This window comes from Narcine bancroftii, chromosome 1 (genome assembly GCF_036971445.1).
Source record: "Narcine bancroftii isolate sNarBan1 chromosome 1, sNarBan1.hap1, whole genome shotgun sequence".
NCBI classification, from domain to species: Eukaryota; Metazoa; Chordata; class Chondrichthyes; order Torpediniformes; family Narcinidae; genus Narcine; species Narcine bancroftii.
In genome coordinates this window covers 26,882,407-26,903,816 of record NC_091469.1, presented here as the reverse complement: position 1 = coordinate 26,903,816, position 21,410 = coordinate 26,882,407, and the positions used below count along the sequence as shown (strand labels likewise).

Here is a 21,410-nt window from a genome sequence, read left to right as displayed (position 1 = left end):
AGTGCAAAGTTGAATGCAATGTATTTTATGGGCAGTACAGTAGCTCAGCAGTTTCTGCCTCAGCATTCGTGGGTTTTGTTCTTGCCCCACGGTGCTTTTTTGTGGAGTTTGCACCATCTCCTTGTGACCATGTAGTTTTCCTCCCACATTCTGGAGATGTGCAAGTTGATAGGCTAATTGGTACAAGCAATCCCCGATTTACGAACAACCTGTAGTTACGAACCGGACAAATGGCATCAACTTCCTGTTCGAGTGTGGTTAAGTCTAATTTAAATTAAATTATTATTCTTAAACAGTAAGCAATCTGAGGCAGCTTGCAAAATCCCATTTCTTCAGAATTTGATTATTTTGTTTCAACTGAGAATAAACCAAATTGCAAATATAAATATCACTGACCTCCCAGATCCAAATGCCCAACTTCACTGAGCTTCCAGAAGCAGTCAATGCTACGTTCTAATCGATGGACCCCACCAGAGCATCCGATGCCACCATCTGGCCTGTGAACCCTCACAAATGCATCGACTTACCTCCAGGGCCTATCCAAAAATAGCCATCCACTTAAGAAATGGGATAAACATTCCTTTTTCAAAAGTGCCGCCTTTCCCCCTCTCCCTGCTCGCTCTGACCTGGTCTTTCCCCCTGCTCCCCATGCTCACTCTGACATGGTTTCCCCCCTGGCTCACTCTGACTGATGCTTAATAAGGATCATATGTACTTGTTCAGACTAAAAGACAGATCTAAGTAACAGAACTTTTTTTTTAAAACTTGGGGACTGCCTGTACTGCAATCTAAGCCTCATGTAGGTAGGTATAGAGAATCAGAGTAAAATTGATGGGCTTATAGATTGAGTAGCTCACATGGAAATAATTGAGGGAATGGGATTGCTCAAAAGTCAGCATTAACTTGTTCGTCCTTTTTCCAATGGCATCCCAATTAATTGGCAGTGCAGTGTCCTGGTTAAAGAAACATTTTTGCTGTTTCCACTGGCCCACTTTCAACCAGGACACAAACTGCTTTCCACAAGTCATCCCTGGGGATGACAATAGTCCAGGAATGCAACTTGTCCTTTTCCCACTAGTTTAATCGGCACACCTACGTCAGCTGATGCTAGGGATGTGAGTCGAGGTCAAGGCCATCAATCCCCAGTGTGATTTTACATTGTTTGACACCAACGTGCTGATTGTTTCCCTTTTCTACTGGACCCTTAATTGGTAAATTGGCCGTCAATTCCTGGGACAAAGTTCAGGTGAATAAAAGGAATGATTGAGACAAATGCCCTCTTCCACATCAAAAGGAATGAGAGAAATTATCAGCTTCAGGTTACATTTGTAAGGATTGGGTTATTAAGAACTGTTATTTTTATATCACTGCAAATATGCCTATCATTTTACGGCATTGAAATGTTCTTGAAACATAATTATTTCTGTAATGTTGGAAGCAAAGCAGTTATTTGTAAGGTCTCACAGACAACAAAGTGACAATATGCAGATTATCAGTTGTAATGATATGAGAGGGAAGAAGGTTGGTCAGGGCACCAGCAATAACTCACCTGTTTTTCTTCAGAATGGCCCCGAGAGAGAATAAACTCCTCTATGGCATCTTGTCCAAACTACAAGCATCTGTGACAGCACAGTACTCAGTCTGCTGATCACCCACATTAGAATTTTGAAACGGATATGAACCCCTAGCCTTCTGACTGAGTAGTGAGTACCTTACTCACTAAGCCACAGCTAAGCCAGCCATAAAGATGGTTATTCTCTCTCTTGTGCTACTATCACCGGTTAGTGCCTTGGCACAGGATAAGGTCATTCAGCCCTTTGAGCACACTCTGCCAGGCAGTGAGAGCATACTTGCTATTTATTCAAGGGAAAACTGGGCATCTGTGGGAAGATGTGAGTTGTAAGAAAACAGGACAGGAATCATGTTTGGATCTTTTTCTACCCAATTTCCAGCCAGTGTAGAACAGACAAAAGATCAAAATTACACAATCGAATCTGATAATCAGAGGCGACTTCTTGACACCTTGGAACGTGTTACAAGCCGGCTGAAAAGAGCATTGGACAGTGAACCCTTGTATCAATTTTCTTTTGGGTCTGAGTTGGCTCGGTCGAACAGCAAGTCACTGGAGAGCAACAAGGCAGCATTATTCTGTAGACCAGGCTCTGTGTTAAAGGAGCGCATGTGTGGTAAGAATTGTAGGAGTTTTATTTTGCAATTAATTTGAAATATTGTAACTTAAAAAGGTATAAATTCTCATTAAATTTTTGAACACAGTGCACATTATTTTTGTACTTTCATGTCATGTCTCTTTGCCTTCTCTTTCCACTCTTCCTTTTGTATCTTTCATCATTTTGAGATATATATATACACGCAGTAGAGATATATACACACACATAAATATACAGTGTGTGTGTATATTTTCAAGATTATTTTGTATATATTTTGCTTTGACCATGTACAAATTACAACACTTTTTGTATATAATCTCCTCATTTCAGGGCACCATAATGTTTGGGACATTTGGCTTCACAGGTGTTTGTGATTACTCAGGTATGTTTAATTGCTTCATTGATGCAGGTATAAGAGAGCTAGGCTGCTTTTAAGCTTTTGATCACCTTTGGAGTCTGTAGTTTTCATTTTTCAACATGAGGATCAGAGTTGTGCCAATAAAAGTCAAAGAACCCATTATGAGGCTGAAAATCAAGAATAAAACAGTAAGAGACATCACCCAAACGTTAGGATTATCAATATCAACAGTTTGGAACATCATTAAGAAGAAAGAGCATACTAGTGAGCTCAGTAATTGCAAATGGACCTCTGCTGTTGGTGACAGAAGAATTCTTATCACAATGAAGAAAAAGCCCTATCATAAGTCTGACAGATCAGATACACTTTTCAGGAGGCAGATATGGACGTGTCTACAGAAGACTTCATGAAAATAATACTGAGGCTACACTGCAAGATATAAACCACTAGTTAGCCACAGAAAGGATGGCCAGATTACAGTTTGCCAAAAAAGAGCCTGCAGAATTCTGGAAAAGGGTCTTGTGGACAGATGAGATCAAAGTTAACCTGTGTCGGAGTGATGACAAGAGCAAAGTGTGGAGGCATAAAGGAATTGCCCACGATCCAATGCATATCACCTTTGCCATGGTTTGTATCTTGCAGTGTAACGTCTGTATTTCTTTTCATGAAGCTTTCTTCAGGCAGTAGTCGTTGACACATCCACACCTGCCTCCAAAAAGTGTTTCTGATCTGTTGGACATATATTTGGGGATTTTTCTTCATTATGATGAGAATTCTTCTGTCATCAGCAGTGGAGGTTTTCCTTGGTCACCAGTCCCTTTGCTATTCCTGAGCTCACCAAAATCTTGATGATTTTGGAATCCTAAGGTTGGGCCGATCGATGTCTCTTACTGTTTTATTCTTGTTTTTCCACCTCATAATGGCTTCTTTGACTTTCATTGCCACAACACTGGTCCTCGTGTTGAAAAATGGCAACTACAGACTCCAAAGGAAATCAAAAAGCTGGAAGCAAACCTAGTTCACTTATACTTGCACCAATGAAGTAATTAAATATACCCAAATACTCAAAAACACCTGTGAAGCCAAATGTCCCCTGAAATGAGAGGGCTATGTATAAAAGTGCTGTAATTTCTATAAGGTCAAACCAGAATGTATACAAATAACCTTGAATAAAATGTGGAATGTGTACTTTTTGTACTATTGTGGCCAAGGTGCTAATCTCTGCACATAAGCTGAGTTCAGGACTCACTCATCAGGTGCTGTGTGATACCCATGAATAGTATCACCTAGAAATTCAAGCACAGGGTGGTGTTGCCACAGTTATAGATCCATGTGTTTAACACATGTCCTGGAGAAATTCCTACATTGTGATTCTGAATTAATTTCATGTTGGATATTGTAGTATTTTTGTTTTCCAAGCCCAAATTGTCCTTGTGGCTATTACCTACTCCACTGCAAGACTGAAGTCATACATAAGAATGATAGATCCTCTTCAATGAAGTTCAAAGGATTCTGAGAATTTCCACCACATAGACAGTAATATGATCAGTTTAGCTTCCTCAGGTCAATCCCCTGTGAAAGGTAAACTCAAGTTTCCAATGAACCAGCTCCATTATCTGGTCATTCGTTCTTATCACCTGTTGCTGAGATCAACACAGAGGCATTTTTCACCATTGACTGCTGTTTGCACTTGAGAACTCCCAATCAAAATGCTTTTGCCTCTCCCTCCTCTTTTAAGGCCCTCTTTAAAACCTACTTCTTAGCTAAGCACTTCCACAGTATTTCCTCTTGCAGTTTGATGTCAGATTTTATTTAGTAATGGTTCCTGTGATAAACATTGGTGTTTTAATGTTTCAGAGGTTCTATATCAATGTAGCTGTTAATTATAGGACATATGCAAAGGTAATATGATAAGATTTAAAATATTAAGCCTTTTCTCAACCTCTTATAATTTGAGTTTTTATTAATGGAATAGCACACCATTAAGTAAATACTCTTAATTATTGATAATCTTCTGCTATTATTTTTTTTAATATGTCAGAAAATATGATTATTGTTTTTAGAAGGAAATTTGCATCCCACTAAATTGGCTGTTCAGTGTCCTGGGATAGGAATGAGTGGTTTGGCTTTTCACACTTGACCACTTCTAAATGGGACAGTGAATGTTTGAACACTTGCAAGGAGTCATCCCCGGGGTTAAGACTGTTCTACCTTCTACTGCTGATGTCATGATGCATCGAGTGATGGTGAACCTGACCTAAATCCTCATCAATGTATTGTGATCTTATATTTGAACAAAGTTAATCATGCCTAATTATAACATAATTAAGCTTTATGATCAGCACAGTATGAGTCCTTCAGCTCCTGTTGTTGTGGTGTTGACCTATATAAACAATAAATAGCAATAGTGGACAATTTTTAAATATGGTGAGAAAGTTGGTAGCACTATAGCGTTCAATTTATATAGTGTGGGAAAAATTGGTAGCACTATCACATACAATTTAAACAGCATTTGAAAGTCAGTAGCACTATCGTGTACAATTTATAAATTCCGTGGGGGAAAAAGCGATGGCGAACCTGTCCTCTCAGAATGCCATGCGGCAGAGAAAGGGCTGTATGTCCGGCTGCATACATGGAGCATTCATAAAGGGGTTTCTCTGCTGCATGGCATTCTGGGAAGTCAGGTTCACCATTACTTTTTTTCCCACGGTCTTTACAAATTGTGTGCTATAGCATTACCAATTTTCCCACACTGTTTAAAAATTGTCCACTATTGCTATTTATTGCTGTTTATTGCTATTTATTTCTTCTCTCTCTCCCCCACTGCCACTTTCCCATGGCAAAGTTTATACCTTCATTTTAATCTTTTCTTCCTGCATTCAAGCAAAAACTTGGGTCATTTCAATCCCACAATGCAATTACCCCTTTCACATTTGCCTGATTGCAACCCAGCATTTGCAAACGCTGGGGATTATACTAGAGGTCGAGGCTGTCAATCCTCATTGTGAGATGACATCATCTCACACGGCATTGAGTTGATTTTGCTTTCACTCTTGCCACTTTAAAGGCTGATTGGCGTTTTATTCCTGGCATCACTGTTAAGTGTGAAAGGGGCTTAAGAAACAGCAGAAAATAAAACCTGACAAGGCTAGAATGGTGATCAACTTTGAATAGTAACATTGTTTTCTTTCCACAGATGATGCCTGACTTGCTGAGTGCATTTTCTATTTCCACATAAGATTTCCTGAACCTGCAGTTTTTTTTTTGCTTTTAGAGCTCAGCAAAGATAGATATAATCTTAACTAACTCTCCCCTTATTTATTAGCTTGTGAAGAACGTGTGGATATTTAAAACAATTCTTTTGCATCTGGTCCCTGAGACTAAGTATAACACTACATTGAAAAGTGGTCTGGATGTATTGTGCTATTATAGATCTGATATGGGCTCCAGGCACAGTTTTGTGCTGTTAATGTTCTGTGATAACTCTGCACCTGTGCTACCTAGCATTGTATTCTCGAATAATGGAGGGGGGGGGGGGGGGGAGGAATTTAGCACCTACATTCAGTCATGCTCTTGGACCAGAAGACAACAACCAAAGTATTTGGGTGTAGTTCATTCATTCATGCCTTCACTTAACCATTGCCCATACTCACTACTTGCAGTCCCAAGGTTGTCTGGGTCAGACTTTATGACTCAATTCTGGTCCTGAGATTGTGGACCTGATCTGTTACAGGACTTCAAGTGACATAAACCAGTCCCTGCCACAAAGTCAACTGGAAACCATTGACAACAATAAAACCATACCTCCATCACTATCGCCAGTCAAAGCAAACAAGGATTTTCAGTGCAACTGAATATTCTAGAGATTCATAAACATTGGTGACATTAGCAATCAAAAGATTTTTGAAAACTATTAGCTTATTTAAAAGAAATAACAAAAAAATTAATTAAAAACAAAGAAGCAAACACAGATAATGAAAACAAACTATAAATTATTCTTGCCTTTCTTCCTTGTGGCCCAGATATTTGAATGGGCTGCTGTGTGACACTGGGTGAATGCTGTGCCAGCTCTGCAGCACCCTGCTTCACAACAGACACCATGGCCAGAAAATCAATGTAGAGCTCGGCCATTGTGATAGGGTCTCTGTGCATGAGTTCCCAACCCATTACTATTTACCACAAACTTTAATCTGGAAAATGATTCAATAAGGTTTCAAAATGAAATCCAGTCTAACTTGTCAGAAAATCTTGGCTTGTGTGCACATGAATGTGTAATGTTTTGATATAAAGTTTATAATACTAACTCAGGTTTTGAACGTGGTGTGAACCTGGTGCAAAACTAGTTACACGCCCCATTCAGAATCCCCTTCCTTTGATTTTAGTGCTGAGCTTTGCATGTAAGCATCTGGAAAATCCAACATTGAACCTGATTCATTCCAGTTTAGTTGTGGCTCAATTAAAATTGTTCCTGATACTGCTGTTCAAGTAGCTTGTCTTATGCCTTTTGAATGTTATTTCACTCTCTCTCTCTCTCTCTCTCTCTGCTTTGTGCAAAATTTTACAGTGAACTGTCCTGTGGGGACTTTTTACTCACTGGAACACAGGGCTTGTGAAAGTTGCTGGATTGGGTCCTATCAAAATCTGGAGGGACAAATGGAATGCAAGGTGTGTCCCACTGGAATGTCGACTGAGTACATGCACAGCAGAAATGCCGATGAATGCAAGGGTGAGATGCACAGTTTACTGACAGCCTGGGTAAACCTTAATAAATGGAACAGGGAACTTTCCTGCATTGCTGGGAGAGAGGAAAAAATTGAACCCACTGTTAATATTAAACAGGAATCGACTCTTAACAGGATAATTACTTAGGCTCAAAAGTAGAAGAAATCACATTCCTCAGTTTTGGGTGATGTTGAGCCTCATCTCTGCCCATTGAGTCCTATGTTAATACCTAAACTGTGGGAGTGTTTAAATTCCAAACATGACAATCATCTCCATGAATAATACCAAACCTTCAATATAAATAAGGTTTTTTTAAAAATTATGATGTATTGTGTTCACAATCTAAAAGGCCATCATCAAAAAATGAAATTCTGAAACAGTTCTCAGACTAATTCAGCTGCCTTTAATTCCTTCCAAATAACACTGGACAGCTATTTTTTTTCAAAAGGTTTGCTTCCTGAAATAAAATTGGGGATCATGATAGACAACTTCAAGCTGAACACAAAGATAATTTCACGTAGGAAATTGGAGAAGCATTAAATTAACTTTTATTGCACTAAGAATGTTTAATCACATAATGATGTTGACACATTGCATTCGTTCAACTGACCTAAAAATGTTTTGCTGCTGATGTTCTTTTGTACTTAGCATCTGATGCCTTTTGTGTCAGTGCGTAGCCAGCATTGATGGATTCCAGTTGCCCTGATACTGCCTTTCCATGGTTGCAACGTCTTGATGAAACCTTTCACCATATTCTTCACTGACTACACCAAGATCATCGAACACTGCAGCTCAGTTCAGGCCCCTCCACCCTCAATGTTGTGCCGACCTATATATTCCTACTAAAAAAGAAGTACTAAACCCTTCCTACTTCAAAACCCTCTGTTTTTCCTTCATCCATGTGCCCCTAATGTTTCAGCCTTCACCACCATCCCTGGCAAGACATTCCAGACACCCACAACTCTGTGTGTAAAAAAAATAATATATTTTTTTAACACACACACACACACACACACACACACACACACACACACACACACACACACACACACACACACACACACACACACACACACACACACACACACACACACACACACACACACACACACACACTCTCTCTTACCCTGATATCTCCCCTAAATTTTTCTCCCTTCACTTTGCAGAGATATCCCCTGATGTTTGCTATTCCTACCCTGGGAAAAAGGCACTGACTGTCCACCTTATATATGCCTCTCAGAATCTTGTAGACCTATGTAAAATTTCCTCTCATCCTTTTAAGCTCCAAAGAGAAAAGTCTAACCTCTGCTAACCTTGCCTCATTAGACTTATTTTCTAATCCATGCAACATCCTGGTAAATCTCCTCTGCACCCTTTTCAAAGCTTCCTCTTCTTTCCCATAATGAGGTGACCAGAACTGAACACAATTATCTAAGTGTGGTCTCACCAGAGATTTGTAGAATGGCAACATGTCCTCTCAATTCTTGAACTCAGTCCCCCTATTGAAGCCCAACATCCCACAGACCTTCTTAACTATCCTATCAATTTGCAAAGCAACCTTGAGAGATGGATGGATTTGGACCCCAAGGTCCCTCTGTTCCTGCACACTGTTAAGTATCCAACCATTAACTCTCTAGACAGCCTTCTGATTCGATCTTCCAAAATGCATCACCTCACACATAGCCGGATTGAATTCCATCTGCCACTTTTCTGCATCCTGTCTATATCCTTTTGACAATTTTCAGCTCTATTCACAGCTCCTCCAACCTTTGTATCATCCTCAAACTTACTGACCCATCCTTTCACTTCTTATCTAGGTCTCATTCATAAAAATCAAAGAGCATGGGTCCCAGAACAGATCCTTGCAGAACTCAACTAATCACTGACCTTCAGGCCAAATACTTTCCATCCACTACTACTCTTTGCTTTTTACATGTGTCAATTTTTAATCCACACAACCAAGGTTTTGCAGATCCCATGCCTAAAATCTTTCTGAACGAATCTCTCAAGCTCTCCTAAGTTCTTTCTGAAGTTCCTTCCTGTGATATTTCTTCCATTGTGAAAAAGAAACTTGGTTCTTTTGTATTGCTTATATTTTATTATCAACTCACAACCTCATGCAACATATCCATTTTGTGAATCTAACCCGAGGTGGGACATTCCATCTCCGATGCCCTCTAGTGGTCAGGAGAATCACCAACTCCCAATCACCACATCCACTTTCGTTAAGATGTTCAAACTAGTAACATTACATGGTAATACAGAAATAATTTCAATTTAAAGTTTAGCACAAACTTTTTAAGTGTATAGTTCTTTTCTTTTAGAGATTCAGCTTATCAGGTGCTTTGATAATACACAGGGATCTTCTCAACAAGCGTGCATGTGTCAGCTCTGCTGGTCCACTACTGTCTAGCACTGGTGGTGTTGCTGTGCAGGGTGAATCTTCTGCATTTGTCTGTTCTTGCGGTGTCACTTGTGTTTTCAGCAGGCTCTTTTGATTCATTCTCAGTATTTGACCATCTTCTGTTCGGACAGTGTAGGATCTTGAATTTACTTCCTCCAGAACAGTGGCCTCCTTGCCTCAAGTTTTGGAATATCCAAATCTCACTGTGTCATGTTGTGTCAAGCTTCTTGCTGACTTGTCATAGTTTGCTTTTTGTCTCTTTTGTAGATGCTTTTATTTCTATTTGACATCTCTGTTCTTGTTTGGGTCTACAGTGTAGGGAAGTGTGATGCACAGTCCACGTCCCATCAGGAACTCAGCAGGCGACATGCCATGTTCAAGTAGTGAATCTCTGTAACTCAATAGAGTTAAAGAGGATCTCAGCCACTGTCTTGTGTTTTCTTGAGCAGCTGTTTAACTATGTGAACTCCTTTCTCTGCTTTACCTTTTGACTGGGGATGCAGAAGTCACATGTCAAAAATCATACTCTTGTGCAAAGTTCTGGAATTCTCTACAGTTGTACATTGTTGCTGTAGATCATTTGAGGAATTTCATGTCTTGCAAAGATCAACTTCATGTATCTGATCACGCAGGCAGTGGATATGCTGGGAAGCAGTGCCATCTCAGGGTAGTTCGATAGATAGACAATAACCAACAAGTAATTTTTTCCATTCATGTGGAACAGTTAAGTCCCAACATTATGCCATGGTTCCTTTGGTAAATCAGTTATGATCATGGGATCCTTTGGCTGCTTTGTGTGATGTCTCAGACAGGTCTCACAGCTTAAGACCATTAGTCGATATCAGCATTATCCCTGGCCAATAAACAGCAGTTCTGGCTCTCGTCTTGCATTTTTCCATCCAAGGTACCCCTCATTCAGCCTTTTAAACATATCTTGTCACCGTGATTGAGGAATAATAACTCTGCTCTGAGTAGGATCCCATTGACAACACTTTGCTCTGCTTTGATGTTGTAGTATGGCTGGCATTCACCTCTAGGCCATCCTTCATTCAGATTCTTCATGACCTGTAGAACTGTGTCCTTTTCTGTAACAGCTGTGATTTGCTTGGATTTCATGTCAGATACAGGAAGAGATTCAGTGATCAGGTTCATGTGGCGATTCACATCTGTCTCTGTGGAACTTTTAATGTGTGCTTCACTCTGCATCATTACCCTGGACAATGCATCAGCCAGCACAATAAGTTTCCCGGTGTGTACAACAATTCAAAAGCATATCATTGTAGCTTCATCATCAATCTTTGGATTCGCAGTGACATCTCACTGAGATTTTTCTTGATTATGACTATTAATAACTTGTGGTTTGTCTCTGACACATAGCTGTGGAATTTCTCAAGTCCATAGACCAGACCTAGACACTCCTTCTCGATCTGTGCATATCAACATTCAGATGTTGACATCACCCTTGATGCATATACTACCGGCCTCCAATCTTCTCCCACTGCCTGAAGTAGTACGGCACCTATTCCATCTTTTGAAGCATCCATAGATATTTCGTCCGTCTGAATGAGTCAAAGAATTTCAAAAGCACCAGTTCTGTAGTTAGAATGGTCTTCAGTCATCCCATTCTTCCTTGTGGTTGGCCGTCCACTTGAATTCACATTTATTATGTAACAACTCCCTCAGAATCATTGTTTTGGAAGACAGGTTTGAAATGAATTTACCTATGAAAGTGATCATTTCCAGCACTCTCAATAAACCCTTTTTGTCTTTGGGTCTGAGCATCTCTAGAATTACTTTCACCATGCTCTTGTCTGGCTCCACACCTGCCTCTGACAGTTTATCTCCCAGAAAGGTGATTTTTTTTGACACCAAACTGACATTTTGTTCTATTTAGCTTTGATCCATAATTATGGATGTGTTTTAGCACTTTGATGAGCCTCTCATTGTGTTGCTCCTGTGTAGATCCCCATAGGATCATGTCGTCCATGTATACACAAACCCCATTTACATCTTCTGTGATGTGCTCCATTGTCCTGCGGAACAATTCCAGAGCTGAGGAAATTCCAAAAGGCATCCTCAGACAGGAGTATCCACCAAATGGTATATTGAATATTATCTTCATGCAGTTTTCATTGCCAGAAGCCCTGGGGTGCATCCAATTTGGTGAAAAACTTTGCACTGGCCATCTCACTTGTAATTTTATCTCTGGTCAAAATCTAATAATGTTCCCTCTTTATATTGGCATTAAAGTCTTTTAGGTCCATGCACACGTGCAGGTTACCGTTCTTTTTAAAAATCTGATAAATACTTTAATTGTGCTGCTCTATAATAGTTTTTAAAGTTTGGTAACTGCAAACCACCTTGGTTGTACCTCTCTGTTAATTTATCTAACGCTATCCTCGGTTTCCCCCCCCTTTCCATTAAAATGTTCTTATTCTCTTTAGTTCATTAAAGAATTTCTCTGTTCAGGGAACTGGTAACAATTGAAATAAGTATTGTATCCTTTGGAAGACATTTATTTTAATGCAATTTACTCTCCCTATCAACGTTAGCGGTAATTTTTTTCCAATGTTCTAAGTCTTCCTGCAATTTCTTTATGAGTGGCTGATAATTTAAGTTGTACAAGTGGCTTAAATTATTCTCTAACCTAATACCTAGGTTAGATTGCTTGTGTTTGCCATTTAAATGGTGATTCTTTTTTTAAATTCTGTATAATCCACATTACTCATTGGCATCACTTCACTTTTATTTGCGTTGATCTTGTACCCCAATATTTCTCCATATTCCTTCAATTTCTTATGTAGTTCTTTTTTTGATATTTCTGGTTCTGTTAGGTATACTATGATGTCATCTGCAAATAAACTGATTTTATACTCCTTCTCCTTTATTTTTATCCCTTTTATTTTATTTTCTGTTTTTATCAGTTCTGCCAATGATTCTATTGATAAAGCGAACAGTGAGGGAGATAGTGAACATCCCTGCCTAGTTGACCTACTTAATTTAAATTGATTCGATAAGTATCCATTTACTGTTACCTTCCCCAATGGTCCAATGCTTTAATCCAATTAATATATTTTTCTGGTAGATTGAACCTCTGTAATACTTTGAATAAATAATTCCATTCTACCCTGTCAAAGGCTTTTTCTGCGTCTAAAGCTACAGCCACAGTTGGCTTCTTATTTCCTTGAACTGCATGAATCAGATTAATAAATTTACAGACATTATCCGCTGTTCGTCTTTTCTTAATAAATCCAGTTTGATCTTGTTTTACTATTTTTGGTGCACAGACGGCAATCTGTTTGCTAATAATTTTGCTATTATCTTATAATCTGAATTAAGTAGAGATATTGGTCTATATGATGCTGATGTTAGTGGATCCTTCCCCATCTTTGGTATTACAGTAATTATTGCTGTCTTTCATGAATCTGGCAAGTTTTGTGTTTCTTCTATCTGGTTCATTACTTCCAGGAGAGGAGGAATTAATAACTTTTTAAATGTTTTATAGAATTCTACTGGGAATCCATCCTCTCCAGGTGTTTTATTATTCGGCAGCTTTTTTAATATATCCTGTACTACTATTTCAAATGGTTTTATCAGTTTGTTTTGTTCCTCTTCTTGCAATTTTGGCAGTTCAGTTTTAGCTAAAAACTCTTCTATTTTATCATCTTTCCCTTCATTCTCAGTTTGGTATAATTGTTCATAAAATTCCTTAAAGTTCTCATTAATCTCCATTGGATTATATGTAATTTGTTTGTCCTTTTTCCTTGATGCCAATACAGTTCTTTTAGCTTATTCTGTTTTAAGTTGCCAGGCTAATATTTTGTGTGTTTTTTCTCCTAGCTCATAATACTTTTGCTTTATTTTCATTATGTTCTTCTCCACCTTATACGTTTGTAATGTTTTGTATTTTATTTTTTTTCCACCAATTCTCTTTTTGTTATATCATCCCTTGTTGCTAGTTCCTTTTCTGTACTTACTATCTCCTTTTCCAACTGTTCTATTTCTTGATTGTAATCCTTTTTCATCTTAGTTACATAACTTATTATCTGCCCTCTAATGAAAGCTTTCGTTGCATCGCATAATATAAATTTGTCTTTCACTGATTCCGTATTTATTTCAAAGTACATTTTAATTTGGCGTTCAATAAATTCTCTAAATTCCTGTCTTTTAAGTAGCATGGAGTTTAACCTCCATCTATATGTTCTTGGTGGGATGTCCTCCAGTTCTATTGCTAATAACAGGGGTGAATGATCAGATAGCAATCTAGCTTTATATTCCGTTTTCCTAACTCCCCCTTGAATATGGGCCGACAACAAAAACATATCAATCCTTGAATATGTTTTATGCCTACTCGAATAATATAAGTATTCCTTCTCCCTTGGGTGCTGCCTCCTCCATAAGTTTCATTTCCTGCATTGATTTAACCATAAATTTGGCCACTTTATTCTTTTTGCTAGTCTTTTGTCCAGTTTTATCCAACATTGGATCCAAATTAAGGTTAAAATCCCCTCCTATCAATATTCCCCTGCGTATCTACAATCTTCAAAAAAATATCTTGCATAAACTTTTGATCCTCTTCATTAGGCGCATATATATTGATCAAATTCCAAAATTCTTAGTATATCTGACACTTTATCATTATATACCTCCCTGCTGGACCTATTATTTCCTCCTCTATTTTGATTGGTACATTTTTATTAATTAATATAGCTACACCTCTAGCTTTTGAATTATATGATGCTGCCGCTGTGTGCTCTACCCAGTCTCTCTTTAATTCATTATGTTCCACTTCAGTTAGATGTGTTTCCTGCACAAATGCTATGTCTATTTTTTCTTTATTCTGGAAATTTAATAGCCTTTTTTGTTTAATTTGGTTATGTATTCCATTAATATTTATAGTCATATAGTTCAACATGGCCATCTCATATCCTGTTTACACCTCATTTCTGCTTCCTCACCACCACCATCCCCCTTATCCCCATTTTCATCTCTCAGTTTTCCCTTTTTGAACTCAATGTATGACAACACATTTAAAATATAAAATACTTCAACAACTCCCACATCTAATATTCCCTTAACCCCAAATGTCCCCCTGTCTCTGAGTTGCCCCTTATCCCTTGACGGGCAACCACAACTTCCCTCTCCATTTGGATTGCGAACCCGCTCACATGCGTCAACTTATTTCACAGTGACTGTTATTCTCTCCCACCCAACCCCCTCCAGAAAAGACTTTTTCCTTCACATATAACAAAGCTCACCCTCTTTTTTTTCCCCCTTACTTCCTTTCTTCCCTTTTTTTCCCTTCTTTAGTTCTAACATATACATTATTTTTACATCTTTATATGTATTTTTATCGCCGTTCTTCATTCTTGTTACATCTCTTCATCTCTCCTCTGTCCTGCAGGCATTCTGCAAATTCTCTTGCTTCCTCAGGATCTGAGAGCAGTCTGTTTTGCTCCCCAGGGATAAATATTTTAAGCACAACTGGATATCTTAACATAAATTTATAACCTTTTTTCCATAGAATCGATTTTGCTGTATTAAGCTCCTTCCTCTTCTTTAAGAGTTCAAAACTTATTTTTGGGTAAAAAAATATTATTTGACCCTTGTATCCAAATGATGAGTTGCTTGCCTCACTTTGCTGGACTTCTTGCTTGGCTTCTTGCTGTTGGTCCTTTTCTTCTGGACTATTTATCTCTTGGGCCTCCTGTTGCTGCTCTTCTTTCCTATCACTCTTTTTCCTGTCGCTTTCCTCTTCTTCCAGCTGAGACCCCTGGTGTCGGGCATCCCTCAGCTGGTCGCTCTGTGTTTGCCCGCTCCTCAGCTGGGCCCCCCTCCCGTCGGTGTTCTCCTTTTCCTTAGTGAGTGCACTTTTGCTTGTCTCAAAGAGCCATTTTGCAGTCCAGCGGTCGTGGGGTCATGACTCTGCAGGGTCGTCACCAACCTTGGAGAATGGGCAAGTAAGGCCTTCTCCTTTCTCTTCCGGCATCTTTTCTTCTTTTTTTTCCCGTTGTTTTTACTTTTTCCTTCTTGGGTGCCATTTTCTTTATTTTCTTTACAACTTTATCTTTTATTTGTTTTGTTTTGTGACTTTGTATTTTCTTCACTTTTATTTCCTCTTTTCTGGAGAGGGCTGGTATTCTCCTACCGGCCACTACTCCATCACGTGATCGCCAGCTTGCCCACAGGCCGTGCACTCTCAGAACCAGATCGACCTCATTCTGCTCGCCCCAGTTACCATTCTTTTTGACTGACACATTGAATGAATCCATTCTGTGGGCTCCTCCACTTCTTTATGACCCCTAGTGACATAATCTAGTCGAGTTACTGCTTGAGCTTGTCTTTTAGTGGCACTGGAACGTGTCTTGGGGCATGCAATACTGACTGTGTGCCCTCCTTTAACTTTATCTTATAGGTGAATGGTAGAACAACAAACCCCTTTAAAGATGTCTGAAAACTGGAAATTGATCCAGTATTTCTTCTGCACTACTCTGTGCATTGGCGTTGTTAATGTAGTACACCCTCTTGACTAGGCCAAAGTTTTCACATGTGTTGTCACCAAGCAGTGAGTCACGTCCATCTGGGACTACTGTAGACATGAGGTGGTGCCCTTTACCTTTAACTTTCACCTTGACCCTAAATGTGCCTTTCGTGTCAATGTGCTGTCCATTGCAGGCCTTGAGTTGAACAGAATTTGGATGGATGTATGGCTTTGTCTTCATTACCCTGATGTCACGCTCACGGATAAAATTGGCCTTTGCCCCTGTATCCAGCTTGAAAGGAATATCTGCTCCATTTGCATACAATGACACCATCCACTTGTCCTGTTCAACTCAATTCACACTTGGCTGTTCAGTGTCTGTTGGTTTGAAACCTTCCTGCACTACTATGCCCATAAAGAATATATCACAGAAGACTGTTTCTTCTATAGTGTGCATATTTTCACTTCTGTTTTGCGTCTGTCCTTTGCACTTGTTGCAGACACTTCCATAGGCTCGGCATTGTTTTGGAGCATGTTGAGTGTAACATTGTTTACAATTGAATGTCTCTTTGTCTTTTTATTGTTTCCAATGTCTCGTTCTCTGTTTATGTGTGCTTCCAGACTCTGTGGCTATGGCTGTGCTTGCATTTTCACAGCTGTGCTTTCGTTTTCACCAGCCCTTCACTCTCATGGAACTTTTTTGCATGCTGCAGAGCTAATTCACTGGTGTGGCTTATCTTCACAGCTCCAGCTAAGGTAAGCTCCGTCTCTCGTAGCAACCTCTCTCTCACTTTCTTGACAATAATTCCAAACCCAATTTGATCACAGATTGTTGAATCTTGCAATGATCCAAAGTTGCATGTTCTTGCTTTCAATTTCAAGTCTGTTGTGAAAGTCAGCCTATGATGAAATAAAGCAAACAGTAGAACCAATTAAGCGTACAACAGTTTCTTTATTCAGCCTTGATAATGCTAGCTGGAGTGAGAGGTTCAAAGAAAGAGTTTGATAACTCATTTTCAAAATTGAGCCCCACTCAAAGTATACTGATGTGTTGGTCCCACTTTTATACACTTTTGGGCAGGGTCTACAAGTTTCACATAGCTGGTGATTCTTGTTTTCACATCAGTATGTTCCCTTGTGGTGTCTTCACACGGCTGGGAAATGTTAGGGTTTCCTTATTCTTGGTTTATTTACTTTTACTACATTCTTTGTGGTGTTAGTTACTACTACCTCACTACAGCGCAGGGAAGATCATGTTTGAAGACAATTACATTCACACCATGATACAAGGTAACTATTGTATTTTCTCACCTAATTCATTAACCCTTTGTTAAGCATATTCATTAAACTTATTATTTCACACTGTTAAAAAGAATGCAGCTGCATGTGCGAGCGAAACAAGTCCCTCTCGAAAGTTTTATTTTTCTTTGTTGAGCAGTGTCCATCAAACATCTCGATAACCTTGTCGAATTTGCCCTGGTCTTCTGCCCTGGCAAAAACAAACGTGTCGAAAACCTCTAGTGCTTGAGGTGCCACCACGGTAAGTAGCAGTGCAATCTTCCGTGCATCATGTTTGCTATCAACTCCAGTGGCTTGCAGATACAGCATGAATTGTTGTTTGAGCAACTGCCACTCATGGTCAACATTCCCAACCCAACTCACACCATCAGGTAGCTTCACACTTTCCATGTCTCCTGATACCCACTGATACCTCACTCCTGGTACCATGTGGTTTTTTTTCTATTGTGATAAAGAAACAGGTTCTTTTATATTACATTTTATTTTCAACTCACGACTTCATGGATCCATTTTGTGCATCTAACCCAAGTTGAGGCATGCCATCTCCTGCACCATCTAGTGGTCAGGAGGATCACCAACTCCCATCACCATACTTCCAGAGAACCATATACTTCTCATGAGCCCTTCCTATTTCCTGCGTCCTAAACCTAACATATGCTTCCTTCTTCTTTTAACAAAAGGTTCTCATCTTTTCCCTGTCCAATTGGGACAAACCTATCCTGAGCCCAGTGCAAGTGGTCCATAAACATCCTCCACATTAATTCTGTGCTTTCTCCCATGAACATCTGTTTCCAACTTACTCTTGCTAGTTCATGCCTCATCCCATCGTAATTCACTCTTCCCCAATTAAACACTTTCCCATTTTGTCTGTTTTTATGCTTGACCTTAGCAATGCTAAAGCTCAGGGAGTTGTGGTCACCAAAATACTCCCACACCAAGAGGTTCACCACCTGATCAGGTTCATTACCCAGAACTAGATCTAGTTCGGCCTCTCCTCCAGCTCGTCCACATCCTGTGTCAGGAATCCATCTTGAACACACCTAACAAATTTGCACTCATCTATCCCTCTTGCAGTCAGGAAGTGCCAGTCAATATTCAGGAAATTAAAGTCTCCTGTAACAACAGCCCTGTTACTTCTGCACCATTCTTAAATCTACCTACTTAATAGATAAGTAGGTGTCCCAAGGGCTATTTGGGGGCCTATAGACTACTCACAGTACAGTGATTGCTCCCTTCCTATTTCTGATTTTCAGCCACAGCAACTCAATAGACACCCCCTCTGCAGCATTTTCCTTTTCAATAGCTCTGATCAGTAATGCTACTTTCCCACCCCTCCCTTCAACCACCCCCCCCCCCCCCACCACCTTCCATCCTATTCCTTTTAAAACACCTAAAACCTGGTACTGATCCATCCTCTAAGCTCATTTCCTTTATTTCTAATACTCCTGGCATGGAAATAAACACATTTCGAACCCTCTAACTGACTACATTTATGTTTCCTCCCCTGCCTGTCCTTCCTCACAATCTTAGAACACAATGCTTTTGACCTTCTGCCCTATTCTCTGCACTCATGTTCTGGTTCCCACCCCCCTGCCAAACTAGTTTAAGCCCTCCCCAACAGCTCTTACAAACCTGCCCACCAGGATATTGTTCCCTTTCCAGTTCGAGTGCAGCCTGTCCTTTTTGTACAGGACAGACCTACCCCTGGAGTGAATCCAATAATCCACAAATCTGAACCCCTGCCCTCTGCACCAACTCTTTAGCCACGCATTCATCTGCCACAACTTCCTATTCCTACTCTCTCTGGCGCATGGCACAGGCAACAATCGTGATATTACCACCCTTGAGGCCCTGGTTTTCAACTTCGTTCCTAACTTTCTATGTTCCCTCTTCAGGACCTTATCCTTACACCTACCTGTGTCATCTGTCTGCTCGCCCTCCCGCCTGAGAATGCTGTGGACCCTGACACATGGAAGGCAACATACCATCCAGGAACCTCAATCTCGATCATAGAACCTCCTAACTGTTCGCTTAATTAACGAATCCCCAGTCACCATAGCTCTCCTCTTCTTCCTCCCCTTCTGAGCCAAAAGGCCAGACTCTGTGCTAAAGACATTGACCACCACAACATGTCCCTGGTGGATCGTCCCCCCAACAGTATCCAAAACGGTATACTTATTGTTGAGAGGAACAGCCATAGGGATGCTCTGCACTGTCTGCCTATTCTCCTTCCCTCTCCTACCAGTCATCCAGTTACCTGCCTCCTGAATTTTGGGGGTGCTGTCTCCCTGAAGCTCACTGCTTAAACCTCCCAAATGATCAGATATTCATCCATCTCCAGCTCCATTTCTTTAACTTGGTCTCCATGGAGCTACAGCTGGATGCACCTCTTGCAGGTGTAATCATCAGAGATAATTGTGCTCTCCCAGATTTCCCATATCCTGCATTCAGAGCATTTCACTGCCCTAGTTGCCGTCACCATTACCTATTCTTAGTTTATATGCAAAGATCTTGCCTGACCTTAGCTTAACTGAAAGAAGCTTGTCCTCCTCCTCTGCTCACCAAAGCCTCACACTCCTACCTTCGGCCACTCACTCTGCTCCACTTGACTTTACCCTCTTTTTATTTGTCACTGCCTCTTATCTGTAGGTCTCACTCCCACCAATCGCCGTTCTGTTTAATACTTAAATTGTCTTCCACTCCCTTTTTAAACTTGTTTACCACAAGCCTGGTCCCGACACCCCTTCGTGTCTGAGTACTTTGTCATAGGTGAAGAAGTCCAAGAGCAAATGCAGAATATGAATTTTCAATGACATGTTGCACTGCGTGGTTTTGTTTGCTTGAAGCATATTGTTAATCAGCTGGATGTAGTTTGGTGCTCTGTAGTTATGAAGAAAATTCTCAATAATATCTTCAAATGCCTTCCAAGTTTGCCCAGGCCTAAGACAACATTTCTTTTCCACCTGCACTGTGTGTATACTCAGGCATGCTTGGACTGACCAAAACAGCTTGCTTTGTGGGCAATTTCCTAGTAGACTTAAAATATGACAGGAAATCATAAAAAAAGTATATATCTAAAAAATGGTACTTGTTATGACAATTTTAAGGTGATTTTCGTGATCAGCAGCCTAAAATTCATAAAATACACCAGAAAGTGTTCAGGAAGCAACATCTTCATTGTCCAGTGTAATTAATGAGTCAGTTATTTATTTACCCTTGTTAATAAATCCTCAAAGGGAAAGACTGAACACAGCAGTATTTTTTCTAGACTTGAAAATAAGTTTTACATTCTCCAGTCCATTTTAAATTACATTGAATTTACTTTCATTAGGTCAGTGCAAGCCTGGAACCTACTCTCCAAATGGCCTGGAAATTTGTGAATCCTGCCCATTGGGAACTTTTCAGCCAGAGTATAGTGCAAAGAAGTGCCTTCAGTGTCCAAATAAATTAACCACTGTGAAAAGAGGAGCCATTGAAATTTCTGAATGTGGAGGTGGGTCTTGAGCAATCTTATTCATGAGCTTTAGCTCATTAGGTAGCATTCTCTCAGCCCTGAGTCAGAAGTGTATTGCTTTACCTTTTACCTTTAAATCCCTGTGCACAACCTTTAAGTTTAAAACACATCAGAGTACCAAGGGAGTGCTGCACTGACAGAGCTGCCGCTCTTCATTTGAGTTGTCTGACCCTTCAAATGGATGTAAAAGATGCCATAAAGTGGTGGGGAAGGGAGATTCCCTTCCTTCTATCAGAGTCATCTTTCTTTGCCCTCTGCCCCTTGGCCATCACTTCTTAGCATCTTTCTCTTCTACTCTCCTACCTGTATCCACCTATTACCTCTTACCTGTTAATCTGTGCTCTTCCCCTTTCCCCCACCTTTTTATTCAAATATCTGCATGATTTTTGGTGCTCCAGATGAAGGGCTCGGGCCAAAAACATTGAATGCCTTTTACTTCCTATGGATGCTGCATGACCTGCTAA

General features: G+C 40.0%; 1 protein-coding gene across 3 annotated transcripts in view; it reads left to right on the top strand.

The window, feature by feature from the left end:
• svep1 (sushi, von Willebrand factor type A, EGF and pentraxin domain containing 1) overlaps window positions 1–21,410 on the top strand; it is a 198,974-nt gene that overhangs the window by 44,055 nt on the left and 133,509 nt on the right. For all 3 annotated transcript variants that reach the window (XR_011353075.1, XM_069922936.1, XM_069922931.1), the window contains exons 11-13: window positions 1,953–2,186; window positions 7,091–7,252; window positions 20,764–20,925. Coding sequence is in view for 2 of the 3 variants with exons in the window: in XM_069922936.1 (XP_069779037.1) it covers window positions 1,953–2,186; window positions 7,091–7,252; window positions 20,764–20,925 (558 nt within the window). In the remaining variant the exon portion in view is untranslated. The remainder of the gene's footprint in view (window positions 1–1,952; window positions 2,187–7,090; window positions 7,253–20,763; window positions 20,926–21,410) is intronic.